At 38.5% G+C, this 16,185-nt stretch overlaps 1 protein-coding gene and 1 long non-coding RNA gene across 2 annotated transcripts; one reads left to right on the plus strand and one right to left on the minus strand.

Annotated features, from left to right (window-relative positions):
* Positions 1-7,022: 7,022 nt before the first annotated feature.
* LOC149152759 (uncharacterized) lies at positions 7,023-7,865 on the minus strand. Its single transcript, XM_089443595.1, has one exon. The coding sequence runs from the start codon at positions 7,863-7,865 to the stop codon at positions 7,023-7,025; it is 843 nt and encodes a 280-aa protein (XP_089299721.1).
* A 5,535-nt stretch (positions 7,866-13,400) lies between these two features.
* On the plus strand, positions 13,401-14,592 carry LOC149152760 (uncharacterized). Its single transcript, XR_016262660.1, has 3 exons — positions 13,401-13,817; positions 14,019-14,441; positions 14,559-14,592. It is a non-coding gene; the product is annotated as an uncharacterized LOC149152760 (long non-coding RNA).
* Positions 14,593-16,185: the final 1,593 nt, after the last annotated feature.

Genomic DNA, 16,185 nt, shown 5'->3' on the forward strand with positions numbered 1-16,185 from the left:
GAAATAGTTTCCAAAGCAAGACTCCTTGCTTTGTTGCATAGATTCCTAGTGATTGTGTCCTTGTCCTTAAAAACTTTACAGTTTCTGGCGAGCCAAATAGACCATAAAATAGTGAGGGGTAGGGCGTCCCAGACCCTTTTTACTGTGTTGTGTTTTCTTTGTTTCCAAGGGTAATTTTTCCTCCATTGTTGGATAACCTCTCCTACGGAGTCCTGATCACTCCAAGGGATGTGATTGTTATGGGATATACTTCTCCAGCAGACTTTAGCAAAAGGGCAGGCAATAAAAAGATGTTGTATAGATTCTTCGTCAGATTGACAGTTAGGACAACGTGAAGGACCGATAATACCCCGCTTCTGAAGGTTATCAGCAGTGAGTATTTTCCCTTTCAGAAGGGTCCACAGAAAGAATTTAATTTTGGGCAGAGCTTTAGATTTCCAAACCATTTTCCAACAGTTCCAAGTGGACATGGGATAATGGCCATTGCAAATGTGTTGATGACCAAATTGAAACAGTATGCTTTGAGCCTGACAAGTCCTAGCGAAAGCCATCAGGTTCATTATTTTTAATTGGAGCTATACCGTGAAAATGGTATTGAAGAGCTTGAAGATTGGCCATGAGATGAACAGGAATGGCTGGGAATGTCCATCCTAACCATAAATTGGAGTGGTTATCCCACAGAGAGATCTGGTCTAGGTGGTGAATTCCTATATTATTAAAATAGGTGAGAATGGGAATGACTCCAGCATGGCTGTTTAATGGCTACCTGCCCATTATTTTGTCTGATCCAATATTGATATTAGCACCTCCTTTGGGAACTTTGGAGATATTCTGGGTCATGAGCAGAATTGCTTTTTTACATAGACACCAAATTTTGGAAGAGTCTCTGATAGGGATATCCTGATCAAGGAGTCGCTGCCTTGGGAAATTTAGGTATTTGACCTCCAACACTCATTTCCACCAAGCCGAGAGACCAGTGATAAGCCTCCAGACAATCTTGCCTCCAAAGGCAAGGTTAAGAAATTTGGGGGATCTAATCCCAAGACCACCTCTGTCTTGAGATTGGATGACTTGCTTCCAGCTAACTAAATTGAATTTCTTTTTGTCATTTTTCCCTCCTTGCCAGAGGAATTGGCAGAGGATGACTTCCATTTTGTAGTGGAAAGAGGATGGAGCTTGAAGAAGAGAAAATTGATATAGAGGTAGGGAGGAGATACTTAATTTGAGAAGGATGAGGCAGCCAGCTGGGTTGAGCCAGATGGAACCCCAACACTGCACCTTTCTCTTCATCTTGTCAATAACTGTGTCCCAAACTTCAGCCTTCAAGGGACCTATACTTATTGGCAGGCCCAGGTAAGTGAAATGTGACCATTAATAATTGCAGGAGACCCTAAGGATAATGGCTATGCTGTGTAGAACATGTGCTGAAGTGTTCCATCCATAAATACAACTTTTCCACTGATTGACTTGACCACCCGAATACCTCAGGTATTTGTCCAACAGAGACTTAAATCGCCGGGCTATTATCATGGATGCTCCTCCAAGTAAAAGGGTGTCATCATCGAATTGAGAGTGGTTAATGTTCTTTACACCATTCCCAAATTTTATTCCAGTGATGAGACGAACTCTCCTCTTGAAGTCCAGCGCTTTGCTGAAGGATTCAGCCATCAGAATGAAGAGGTAAGGTGAAAGAGGGCAACCTTGCCTAAGACCCCGTGAAGATTGAAAAGTAGTTCTAGGTCGTCCATTAACAAGAGGAGAGATCCAGGGCCTGGAGATGCAAGCTTTGATGAGATTTAAAAAGGCTGCATCAAATCCCATCTTTTTTAAAACAGCTAAAAGATAAGTGTGCCTTACTCTATCAAAGGCATTGGCTAAATCAAGTTTAAGGACAAATCCTTTCTCATTCCTAATTTGGCTTGAATGAACAACTTCTTGGACGAGGAGGATAGAGTCTGTAATTTGTCTATTGGTAAAAAAACCCCCTTGGTTTTCAGAAATGAGAGAAGGGCGAAAAGATTTGAGGCGAGAAGCAAGAATTTTTGTTAGAATCTTGTAGGACGAGTTGCAAAGGGAGATGGGACGGAATCGACTAAAAGAAGAAGGTCGGTTTTCTTTGGGAATGAGGGCTAAATGAGTGGCATTGGTGTAACCACCGATTTTGGCTTTTCGCTGGACCCATTTGAGCATTTTAAACAGATCTCTTTTTATAATTCCCCAGAAAGCGCGATAAAAGCAAATGGGGAAGCCATCAGGTCCTGGTGCTTTATCTGGCTGAAGAGCCCATATGGTTTTTCTAACTTCCTCCTCATCGATTTCCTTATTCAAGGTATCATTCATTTCCTTGCTGACGCTTTTGGGAAGGAATTGTAGCAGGTCATCGTAATCCTCTTCATCTGTTGTTTCAGTTAGAAGGTCCCGATATTGGTTGGTAGCCACCTGTCTGATGGCTTCTTGGGCAGTTTGAAGGTTACCTTTAGCGTCCAAGATTGAGCTGACAGTATTGCTTACTCTCTGCACAGCAGTCTGTTTGTGAAAGAAAGTTGTATTCTAGTCCCCTCCTTGCAGCCATAGTTGCCTCGATTTAATCCTCCATTTAGATTCCTCCTCTATGTTTACACAGCAAAGCTGAGAATATAGTTCACTTTCTAGCATTTTTCTCTCTTGGGTGAGGCCCTGCTCTTCTATCTCCTTTGGGATGTTGTTTAGTGTATTTTTGATCTCCTTTTTTATCCTTTCAGGCTCCTTATAACTGATTTTCGCCCATTCTTTTATCGCCTGTTTGGTGTTTCTAAGCTTGGATTCCCAAATGAATTCGGGAGATCCTTCTACATGTCGCCTCCACGATTTCTCCACAATATCTTTAACTATTGTAATACCATTCCAAAGCGGGCTGTACTTAAACGGGATGGGTCCGAGAGGGCAATGCTTTTCGAGATTAAGAGAAATTGGATAATGGTCGGAAGCTGAACAGGGAATAATATTAAATAATGAGGATGACAAAAACCTCTCCTTAAAGGAATCAAAAAGAGTGGAACTGTGATGAATAACAACTAGCAACAATAACGGAAAAAATTATAAATAACTAAAATGATTTATAAACCTAATTTATGAAACAACGAGGATGACACAAACCTCTCCTCAAAGGAATAAAAAAGAGTCCAATTTGATGAATAACAACTAGCAATTATAACGAAGAGCTTTACATCTTGCTCTAGATCACTTGAACTAATTTTTAAGACTTTTTTTTCTTATAATATATAATATAATAAATAAATAAATAAATAAATAAATAAATATATATATATATATATATATATATATATATATATATATATATATATATATATATATATATATATATATATATATATATATATATATATATATATATTATATATTTATATATTTTGACAAATTCGGTTGCTATTATATATCTGAAAAAAAAAAGAGGGAGACTAAGCTCCTGAAATACATGCTGAGGTGCCAAGAAGAGCCAGGGAAGAAGGAGTTACAACTTAAACAAAATTCTTCCTTAATCCTGCCTTTTGGGCTTCTAAAAACTAAAGACCAAAGGTAAATCCTAACAAACTTCAGTAATAAATAACATCATTTACAAAGCATATCAATCTATATCTTCAGGTTTGTCGCCGACTTGCTTCAAGCTTGATGAACTTGTTTCTTTTCTGCTGTTCCTTTTCTGTTGTTCCTTTTTTGCCGTTCCGTTTTTTCTGCTGTTCCTTTTCTATTGTTCCTTTTCTGCTGTTCCTTTTCTGTTGTTCCATTTTTTCTGCAGTTCCTTTTTTGTTGTTCCTTTTCTGCAGAAACCAAAGGTGTTGTTCCTTTAGATCGGCAGAAGAAAAACTAGCGGGAGGAAAACTCTGGAAGACCTCAGGACAGAATGAGAGGGGGAAGAGAGGAGCGTGAATAAGATGGGAGGCGCAGAGGATTAAGCAGGGAGGAGGAGTCACGGGAGGGAGACAACGCGTGCGGAACAGAAGTCATGAAATGAGATAAGCCAGTGGGTTTCATGTTTGCAAAAGAGGGGAATGTATTTTCTGAAAGAAGGCAGATCATCGAGCAGATAGAGTCTTGGACATGGATCATGAGGATCTTGAACCAGTTCCAGGTATCAGGGATTTCTGATTTGAGGGCTTGGAAAGAACAGAGGAGGTTCAATGTCATGGCAGATATTGATGAGATTCCTCATTATTGCAACGTAGGCTGCCCAGTGCTCTATTGCATGCCCTGTTGGCAAGAAGGTCGGCATCCTTGTTGAATGTACGAAGGATGTGACGGAAGGTCAGAGTGATGAAGGACTGGCTCAAGTTTTTGCACCTGCTGATGGACTGATGGAGAAGGACGTTGGGCGAATCTTTGTTTTGGGCCATGAGGCCAATAACAACTGCTGAATCTCCAAAGATGTGAGCTGTGTCTATACCGAGCTTGTTGAGCTGAATGAGGCCTTGATACAGGGCTAAAGCCTCAGCCCTGTTGTTGGAAAGGTGCCCGAGCCCCCATTCATATGAGACCATACAATCTCCATTGGCATTGCAAATCACTCCACCTGCTCCAGCAATCCCAGGGTTTGATTTCGAGGCACCGTCGAAAAAAAGATAATAAGTGTTGTAGTTTTTAAGCCATGTAGCAAATTCTTCCTCCTTAAGACGGATTTTCCAACTGTAATACCTTTTACTTTGCCTGCTGCTGGTGGTGGCCTCAACCTGATTACTATTATTTCTGTTCAGTATATAGCCAATGAAAATTCGCTCTTCCACAGTAAGATCGGTGATGTCTATGCTTTTGCAGTTTTTGACTGAAATAGTTTCCAAAGCAAGACTCCTTGCTTTGTTGCATAGATTCCTAGTGATTGTGTCCTTGTCCTTAAAAACTTTACGGTTTCTGGCGAGCCAGATAGACCATAAAATAGTGAGGGGTAGGGCGTCCCAGACCCTTTTTACTGTGTTGTGTTTTCTTTGTTTCCAAGGGTAATTTTTCCTCCATTGTTGGATAACCTCTCCTACGGAGTCCTGATCACTCCAAGGGATGTGATTGTTATGGGATATACTTCTCCAGCAGACTTTAGCAAAAGGGCAGGCAATAAAAAGATGTTTTAGAGATTCTTTGTCAGATTGACAGCTAGGACAATGTGAAGGATCGATAATACCCCGCTTCCGAAGGTTATCAGCAGTGAGTATTTTCCCTTTCAGAAGGGTCCACAAAAAGAATTTAATTTTGGGAGCTTCAGATTTCCAAACCATTTTCCAACGGTTCCAAGTGGACATGGGGTAATGGCTGTTGCAAATGTACTGATGAGCAAATTGAATAGTATACTTTGAGCTTGATAGGTCCCAGCGAAAGCCATCAGGTTCATTCTTTTTAATTGGAGCTATACCGTGCAAATGGTATTGAAGAGCTTGAAGACTGGCCATGAGATGAACAGGAATGGCTGGGAATATCCATCCTGACCATAAATTGGAGTGGTCATCCCACAGAAAAATCTGGTCTAGGTGGTGAATTCCTATATTATTAAAATAGGTGAGAATGGTAATGACTCCAGCATGGTTGTTTAATGGCTGCCTGCCCATTATTTTTTCTGATCCAATATTGATATTAGCACCTCCTTTAGGAACTTTGGAGATATTCGAGGTCATGAGCGGAATTGATTTTTTACATAGATGCCAAGTTTTGGAAGATTCTCTGATAGAGATATCCTGATCAAGGAGTCGCTGCCTTCGGAAATTTAGGTATTTGACCTCCAACACTCGTTTCCACCAAGCCGAGAGACCAGTGATAAGCCTACAGACAATCTTGCCTCTGAAGGCAACGTTAAGAAATTTGGGGGATCTAATCCCAAGACCACCTCTGTCGTGAGATTGGATGACCTGCTTCCAGCTCACTAAATTGAATTTCTTTTTGTCATTTTTCCCTCCTTGCCTAAGGAATTGGCGGAGGATGGCTTCCATTTTGTAGTGGAAAGAGGCTGGAGCTTGAAGAAGAGAAAATTGATATAGAGGTAGGGAGGAGATACCTGATTTGAGAAGGATGAGGCGTCCAACTGGGTTGAGCCAGATGGAACCCCAACGCTGCACCTTTCTCTTCATCTTTTTAATAACTGTGTCCCAAACTTTAGCCTTCAAGGGACCTATACTTATTGGCAGGCCCAAGTAAGTGAAATGTGACCATTCATAATTGCAGGAGACCCCAAGGATAGTGGCTATGCTATGCAGAACCTGTGCTGAAGTGTTCCATCCATAAATACAACTTTTCCGCAGATTGACTTGACCACTCGAATACCTCATGTATTTGTCCAACAGAGACTTAAATCGCCGGGCTATTATCATGGATGCTCCTCCAAGTAAAAGGGTGTCATCAGCGAATTGAGAGTGGTTAATGTTCTTTACACCATTCCCAAATTTTATTCCAGTGATGAGACCAACTCTCCGCTTGAAGTCCAACGCTTTGCTGAAGGATTCAGCCATCAGAATGAAGAGGTAAGGTGAAAGAGGGCAACCTTGCCTAAGACCCCACAAAGATTGAAAAGCAGTTCCAGGTCGTCCATTAACAAGAGGAGAGATCCAAGGCCCGGAGATGCAAGCTTTGATGAGATTTAAAAAGGCTGCATCAAATCCCATCTTTTTTAAAACAGCTAAAAGATAGGTGTGCCTTACTCTATCAAAGGCATTGGCTAAATCAAGTTTAAGGACAAATCCTTTCTCATTCCTAATTTGGCTTGAATGAACAACTTCTTGGATGAGGAGGATAGAGTCTGTAATTTGTCTATTGGCCAAAAAACCCCCTTGGTTTTCAGAAATGAGAGAAGGGAGAAAAGATTTGAGGCGAGAAGCAAGAATTTTTGTTAGAATCTTGTAGGACGAGTTGCAAAGGGAGATGGGACGGAATCGACTAAAAGAAGAAGGTCGGTTTTCTTTTGGAATGAGGGCTAAATGAGTGGCATTGGTGTAACCATCGATTTTGGCTTTTCCGCTGGACTCATTTGAGCATTTTAATCAAAGCTATTTTTATAATTCCCCAGAAAGCGTGATAAAATCAAATGGGAAGTCGTCAGCTCCTGGTGCTTTATCCGGCTGAAGGGCCCATATGGTTTTTCTAACTTCCTCCTCATCGATTTCCTTATTCAAGGTATCATTCATTTCCTTGCTAATGCTTTTGGAAAGGAATTGTAGCAGGTCATCGTAATCCTCTTCATCTGTTGTTTCAGTTAGAAGGTCCCTATAGTGGTTTGTAGCAGCCCGTCTGATGGCTTCTTGGGCGGTTTGAAGGTTACCTTCAGCATCCAAGATTGAGTTGACAGTATTGCTTACTCTCTGCACAATAGTCTGTTTGTGAAAGAAAGTTGTATTCTGGTCCCCTCCTTGCAGCCATAGTTGCCTCGATTTAATCCTCCATTTAGATTCCTCCTCTATGTTTACACGGAAAAGCTGAGAATATAGTTCGCTTTCTAGCATTTTTCTCTCTTGGGTGAGGCCCTGCTCTTCTATCTCCTTTTGGATGCTGTTTAGTGTATTTTTGATCTCCTTTTTTATCCTTTTAGGCTCCTTATAACTGATTTTCACCCATTCTTTTATCGCCTGTTTGGTGTTTCTAAGCTTGTATTCCCAAATGAATCCAGGAGATCCTTCTACATGCCGCCTCCACGATTTATCCACAATATCTTTAACTGTTGTAATACCATTCCAAAGCGGGCTGTACTTAAACGGGATGGGTCCGAGAGGGCAATGCTTTTCCAGATTAAGAGAAATTGGATAATGGTCGGAAGCTGAACAGGGAATAATATTAGCGTACCGAGCAGTGAAGGAAGAGAGAAGCATGACGTTAATGAGAATTCTATCTAGTCTCTCCATTATGTTGCCTATACTTAGCCTGTAGTTGCTCCAAGTGTATCTCCTATTTTTTGGGATGATATCGACTAGATCGTGGTCATGCAGAATGTCTTCTAGTTGAGTTCTGAAAGGATCCGGGGAGAAAATACCTCCTCTTTTCTCATTAGCATGGAGAACAAGATTTAGATCTCCTCCTAGTATGACATTGGTATTCTCCTCTGCGTTCATGCTGACTTTGATTTCCTCCCAACAACACTCCTTATCCCTGAAGTGGTTAGGCGCATAAATGTTGTATATAACTAGAATCTGCTGATCTTCTTTGTTTTCTAACATTGTTTGGATCCAATGCTGGTTAATAATTTCTGACTTATAATTCCAAATGTTTTGATTCCAAATTGTAGCGATTCCTCCGGAAGCTCCCTTGGATTCACTGATGCTTCCATTGTACTGCTTGTTCTATTCAATGATTTTAGTCATATCCTGCAGGCTTTGCTTTGTTTCCTGTAACAAAAAGATCCCTGGTTTTCACAATAAATAAGATCTTTCAAGGCTGCAACTTCGGAGGGGTGCCCTATACCCCTGCAATTTCAAGATAGGATTTTCATCATTGGGAGAGTGGTGTGCAGAGAGGTGCTCGCCCACCTTGATCCTTGTGAGTTTTCTCCTTATCATGTTGTCCTAAGATGTAAGATTCAATAGGGCTTTGAATGCCCATTGCTATGTCCTTTTGGGCATTCTCATCTTGGTGTTGTTTTGCAGATTTTATGCTTGGGCCAGGTTTCTTAAGAGAGTCGCTAGAGGCTCCATGGTCTTTAGATGAGCTCCTGGTGAGTCTGGAGGGGGAGGTTCAAGGGAAGATTGGGAAGGGATAACCAAAGGAGGGGAAGGATCAGAGGTAGCTGAATGAATCGTGGGAAGATGCGAGGGTTCCAAGGGTGGAGCATCGGATAAAACCGAGAAGGGATTGGAGGTAGAAGGGGGCAGGGGAGGGGAGAGAGAAGGAAGGGAGGATGAGGGAGGGGAGGATGAGGAGGGGCGGGCAATCTTAGAGGCAGGGGGTTCAGTTTCTGGCGGTGCTTTAGCTGAGGGAGCCGACTTCTTTTTTTTGACTATTTCCCATTGTTCTTCTTGTGGGTCATTTTCAACATTAGCAAGAGAGGGACAACGATTGGCAAAGTGGCCGTATTCGTGACATACCTTACATTTGAATGGTATTTGCTCGTAATCAAGCTGCTGAATATGACTCCAATCGTCCACTTTGAGTTTGATGGCTTTCGGTAGGCCTTTGCCGAGATCCACTTCCACACAAATGCATGCACATGCTTGCATATTATCCTTTGGTTCGCTGCGATCTATATACTTGCCTACAACGTTTCCAATAGCACGAACCGAGTCATCTCCCCAGCAGTGAAGAGGGAGATGAGGGAGTCTGACCCAGACAGGGACAACATTGGGGACATCCAGTTCCGGATCAAAATCTGGGGTCCATTTGTTTAAATAAAGTCCTCTGGAGTCCATGAAGTAAGGCCCATTCCTGAAGATTAAATCCTTGTCTTCTTTAGATTCAAAGTGGAAGGTAAAGAACCCCTTTCCACAGAATCTGATGGAGATTTTACCTTGTATTTTGTCGGACCAATTTCTTTCAACCCAACGTTGCACAGTTCTTGGAGATGGCCAGAGGCCCGTGAACTGGCCGATGAGACCTTTTTCTGCAAGAGAGAGGGCTGCCATGCGAGGAATGGCTGGAGGTAGATTAACTTCTTGGAGAATGTCCAGCTTTTTGACAAACTTCGATATTGCTGGGCGAGGCCATTGTGGAGGGAGAGATTTGACGAGAGCAGAGAATGCATGCTGGGGATCGCCCCCCTCCGGTGAGCAGTCCGGAGGGGCCATGGGAGTCGAGGAAGGTCAAGAGAGCGCGCAGCAGGGTCTCAGCAGCAGGAGGTTGCCGAGTAAAGGAACAACGTGAGTCTGCAAAGGGGGAAGGAGGAACAGCTCACAGACATGAGCGGTTCAGAAGAAAGAGGATCACTGAGGGGACCGAGCAGGGCCAAGGGGAGCTCAGCAGCAGGTGGCTGCCAAGTAGGGGAGCCGTAGGAGGCAGCAATGACAGCTCAATATAATAAATATTATTATTAGTGAAATTGATGTATTTTAATATTTTTAAATAAATTTAATAAAAATAGATATAACACATTTTCTTTAATAATAACTCATTCATTCTTAACGTGATATTAAAATTTCCTAAATATCTTTTTCATCTCCCTAATTCAACTTGTAAATTGATAACAAACCTAACACAGATGATTAGTTAACAACTTACCTTTTTAAATATACAATTCAACTTGTGATAACAAACCAAATTAAGTTGATAACAAACAAAAGATTAGTTAACAACTCCTTTCTTTTAAGGTAACGTATAATATTCATTATGAGCTACCTTCCTTTTATTTTGATTAGAGTGAGATGGAAAGTTTTAACCTATATCAGTTACAAATGTTTAAAATCAAATTCAATCAAATTCAAGTTAGTTTTGAAATAACTTGAAGGACTACTCAATGTAAACCAATCAAATTCAAGTTAGTTTTGAAATAACTTGAAGGACTACTCAATGTAAACCGAGAAAGATACTTGAGTTCCCCATCATTGGAATTGCAGTGTGTCACTGAAAGCAAAATTAGCCAGTGACAACTTAGTCCATCAAAAATTTCCTTCTAAATTTATGTTTGATTTCTCCGATGGGAGAGATGATGTTAAAGTTTCCAAATTTTTTCCTTACAATGTGATATTTGATTCCTCTAATGGGAGAGATGATGTTAAAGTTTCCTTGTCGTTTTGTGCATTTCGATATCACATAAAAGATTTGGTAATGTTGTACCCCTAACATGATTGTCTCGGGCCATTTGTAAGAATCTACTAGAACTATTAGTGAGTACTTCAATGACTTGCTTCTTTCCTGGATCCCACCATACCCAATTGATTCCATACACCTCATTCTTGACAATGTGATGTATTTTCTTATAATTTTAGGGTAGTAATAAAACAAAAATAATATGTAGTGATTTTATAGCAGATTTCTTCATACTATTCTTTTTCGCGTTTATATTTAAATTTGTATTAATATAATTGTAATATTGTATCATTAAGTACTATTGATATACAATACGATAGTTCTAAATAGATTTAAGTTTTTGATGATGAGTGTATAATTTTTTAAAAAATTAGTTAATGGACATGATATTTCTATGAAGTATGTTTAAGCAGACATATAACTTTAAAAAAACAAATTTAATAACATTATAATTAATAAAAAAAAATGTTTTTTAAATAATTTGTACAACCACTTCAACCAACCTTAAAAATGTAAATAATTTCACTTAATTCAATGGCTCAGTCCATATGCTCAATGCTCATTCATGGCTGGAGAGATGTAATGATGAACCCTAGGAATGAAATGACATCGTTAATAAGAAATATGTTTTTCGATTTTTCCTCATGTGTATTGATTTTAAATAAATTATTTTTAGTAAATTGATGTTAAAAAAAATAAATTAATGATACATGTGTTACAAAGTGTTGATAATAATGATTATCAATGAAATTTGATTATTTAAGAATGTAAGGGGATTACTTGGAATTTTTTAGATTTTTTTGCTTGAAAAACATTAAGAGAAGTGTTCCAAGATGGCTATAGCTTTGGGTAGTTAAAATATTAGGAAGGTTGGTAGTGTGACAAATTTTTGGAAATTGAGAATTAATCTAAGTATATGTCAAACATTTTAAGGGAAAATGTTTTTCACCTTCAAGCTTCTTAATATCCCAAATATGATAAACTCTTTAATTCCATATTGTTTTGGGAATTGCCCAATACCAAGTTTGACTATGAAGCTCATCAAAATTTGTTCTTATTTTAGTCATGCATATTTTCTTCTTTATACTAGTCATAAAGAGAGGCACTTTTGATTTTCTAGATTAGGGTCGGTCACCTCATAATATCGTAATTTTCTTTTTCCCTTTAACTTTTTATCGCACCACAAATTCTCCTTAATTTTTGAAATAATAATACTTTTAATATTATATTTTTTATGCAAAATGATCTATTCCTTTATTTCCAATAGCCTTTTCAACATTGCACATCATTGTTCCATGTGTTTAAGCAGAAAGTGGTTGTGGCCAGAGTTTGAAGCAATTCTAGGCATCCTCTTGTTTCCCATGTTGTTTAACTTGTTTTTATACATTAGGTACATAGGTCATAGCCATGTTGTCAATGGGGAAAGACTCACTTCTATGAGGATAGGATGGAGAATATTTATGTTAATATTGAGATTTTAAGTTCTAAATTAGATCTGTTTTATCATTCTCCATGACTCTCAAAGTTCGCTTCGCATCCATATAAATACTACTTCCAAACTTCACATCCATATAAAATAATATAAGTGACAAAAGTCTTATATTTTGCATTTCCAATTAATACAATCATTTTTATTTACCAAAAACATGAATCTATTTTATTTAGTAATATAGAAGATAAACTATGACAAGAATCTCATATTTTTTAAAAATAAGTAAAATTTTACTATTATCCATAGTCTATTCATTGTGAAACTATTTCTTTAAGAATTATACCATTCCAAATTCGTTGAAAATGTTTAAAAATTGATCAAAATTTTTTATTAACTTAAATTTTAGCATTTTATATTATCTAATTTTTAAATTTACATGAAAATTTTCATTTTAGATTAGTCATTTAATACAAAATTAGAAATTGCTAATTTTTTGTAATGGTTAATTTTTAATGTAAAATAAAAAGGAAATTTTTTTTTTTCCGATAAAATATTATTTTAAAAATATTTCTAAATGCATAAATAAATTTAAAATTCTCAAACACATTTAAAATAATTAAGCTATATAATTTTATCGATTTAAATTTAACATTCCAACGATTATAAACAATCTCTTTAAAAATATGTCAAAAACAACCATATAAAATATTCAAAAGATATTTATTTCAAAATACTCATATAAAATAATAATAAGATATAAAATTTATTTGTATATTCCCCTGGAGATTTTACTACAGGGGATAGATAAATTATTGTCAATTTTTTAATATATTAAATAATTTTTGTTTTATTTTGTTTTTCTTTCGAGAAATATATGTATTGGTCTTTGTATTATTTTGTTTCAGCGAGCCCCACGGTTGTTTCAGCGTTGATTTCTGTTACCCGTATAAAGACCCACCGGTTAGAAAGAGCCGAACGTTTTATCTTGTTAAATTCAATAAGTCAAACGCTGCACGCCTCCTGCTTTTCGTTTGCACCGCCGGGTTTAAAATAAAATGAGCAGTATAAACCGGCGGAATAAAAGCCGAGCGGTTTACATAGATGTTTGCCGACGGGTGGGAGCTGAAAGGTCGGCGAAGTGGAGCCATCAGCAGCTTTCCGATGACGTGTCAGTCCTGGTAACGAATCTAACGGCGATACTGGGATGACCGGTAAACGAGCTGTGATCGCGACCGTTCGATTTCTCTTTTAATACCTGCACGAGAAAACAAAAGAAAGATCCTATTCCACTCTCTTCTCACGAGAAGGGCGGGGTAAAGAGCGTGCAACTTTGGGCTGCGAGAGCAGCTTCATTGGAAGAGATTTGCACGAGGAACGAGGAAAAAATGAACTATGCGACACGGCGGCGGAGCTAGATATATTTATTTATTTATTTTTCATATGCCGTGCAAGCCAGTTTGGGCCACAGAGCAGGCTTCGTTTGCTGAACGGAAGAGTCAGGTACTGTGTGCAGGGTTTGAGTTTGTAAATATTTTTTTTTTGGCTTTCAATGGAGTCAAGAAACGTCGTATGCGGAGCTCTCGTGTGCCATCTATAACGACAAAACAGAGAACTATTCCACGGCCTTGTGAATTTTTGTCTCATTTTTGGCATGATATAGCTTGTTTCGTGAATTTCGGCATAATAGAGGGTAGGTTGAAGTCATGTGCGCTATTTTCTAAAAAATTGCTTCAATCTTTAGCGCAAGGATTCATTGTATTTTTGAGTCACTGATCGCCGGTGATTTGAGCGAAAAAGTCGGTTTATTTGTCCCCGAAATTCCAAGATAGGAATTTCTTTCTTTCCTGAACCAGCTTTAACCAGCTTGCTTTCTTTCTTTGCTTTTGAACAGGAAAACTAGATTAACCGGACTACGCCAATCTCTTTTTCGGCAAAGAGAGCAAAAAACCCCTGGAAATTATTTGGGAAATCACAAGAATTTTTAATCCTAGCTTATTAAAATATGCTAGCGACCTCCGGAAGAATCCCGTGGATGTTTCCTTAGAGCCGTACAGTCTGCACCTCACAGTCAGGGTTCGGCAAGCGTATCCAGAAACTTTTGACGGGGCCAAATAAATTCACAGTGTACGCCAGCCGAGTCACGGTCCGGGAAATAATCTTTTTGATAGAAACGTTGCGAATGTAAATTTTGCTAATGATGATTCCTATAAGTGGACGGAGGTTAAGGTTTTACAATAAATTCGACACAAGCAAAGCTCCACAAAGGCAATGACAGACAGATTGACCGGATCTTTACCATAAGTTAACTATTAACGTACGTTTTGTCGCAAAGTCTGAAGAAGTATTGCTTCGTTTTCCTAGTTACAGATTTTGTTGTATAAAGCGACCGATTTTGCTACTTTTTACTGATTCTGGCCGTGATTTTTCGCAGAGTTTAGGGTCACATGAGGGGAATAGTGTGTCCATGGTTTCCTGACTGCAATGGTGTCAATGCGTGTCAGGATTTCCTTATATTTTGGTAAAATAGAGATTCTGATGTCTGATTTATTTCGTCTTGGCGTGCGATTTGTGGCACTGACATGGAATACCTTGGGTCGTCTAGTTTCTGCAAATGAGGGTCTATCAGAGTTCACATGTACCATATACTTGAGATCTGAAGTGCATTTCGATGCCTTGAATTCGATTTACAGATTGGGCACAGTTTTTAATCTGTAGTTGTGACTAGTGGTTGTGTGTCCAATTTAGATTTCTTTTATAGCGGTTGGTTTTTGATCCCACACAGCTGCAAGTAATAATAAATGCCTGGTCAAACCTGGAAACAACTTTTTCCTTTTACTGTATGCTAAGGTTGTTATAGTGAAGGTCCTAAAAGTAGAACAGCTATTCTCTCATCTGTTTTTTCTTAGGCTTCTCTGTGGTTGGGCTTGAATTTCATTATTTGTATTGTCTTGTATGCCCTGAATTGTGGGGTTGATGTTTTTCTTTATTGGTTTGTATGTGTTGTTGCAGGATCAAAGTTATTGGAGGGATTGCCTGAAGTGTGCATTGTCTGTAATATTTATGCGGTAGCCATGACAAAGAATCATATGAAGAAGCGTTTTTCCCGCTCAAATAAGGAACATCCAAGTTGCATGGGGAGCATATTGCATCTCTTTGACTTCCCTTCAGGAAATAATTTACTCAGAGAAAATACACATAAATATGGTGAGTCATGCACAATATTAATTGACTGATTTCTCACATTTACTTCAAAATAATGTGTTCTTTGGGAAGAAATATTTTATGTTTCATAACCTTCTCGTGGTTGGGAATTACAGGATACTTTCGTGAAATGAAGCATTATATCTACATATTGCAACGTGTTTGTATTTTCAACTTATATAGGCTTTAGCAAGTTTTAGTTCATTATAACTGATACTTGGCCCTGAAACATATGAACTAGATGAAAGGCTTGGCTGAAACCTCCAGTATATTAGAGAATGTTTCTTTTGGTCTCCTTTCTGCTCCTTGCTCTGCAGTAACGCGACCAGAATGTGGGTCTATATTCACTTCAATTGTATAATTTTACATCAGAAAGAGAGCCAAAATAAAAATATAAGAAAATAGGCTTGGATGCATTAGTCCAATGTTACCTCAGTGTCTTTTATTCTGTGAAGAAAAAGTGACTCCTTGCCTGTTTGGTCTTTCCACCGGACACCCAAACATCCAAGACACGTAAATACAAAAGATGCCAAATCAATAAACCACAGAGGAAAAGCTCTTTGTTCTACCATGATATCGATTATCAACATCCTACATGTAAAGTTTGTTTAATAGAAATAGCAGAGTTATTCTATGCATTTTACTTGGATGCGCTTTTACATTCTATTAATATGGAACCCCTGAAGCTCTGGTGGAATTTTATGTTGTGGCTCTACTGCCCAATTACCTGTTGCTTCAAGTGGTTTTGATCTCCCAGTTACGTTTCAATCTGTAATAATTTCTGCTTAATAATGTATAATTTGACGATTTGCTACTCTAATCTTATCCTACTAAATCCATTATATTGCAGCAGAAGA

This window comes from Pinus tabuliformis, chromosome 9 (genome assembly GCF_031772625.1).
Source record: "Pinus tabuliformis cultivar Carrire ecotype Pingquan chromosome 9, CPIR1, whole genome shotgun sequence".
NCBI lineage: Eukaryota > Viridiplantae > Streptophyta > Pinopsida > Pinales > Pinaceae > Pinus > Pinus tabuliformis.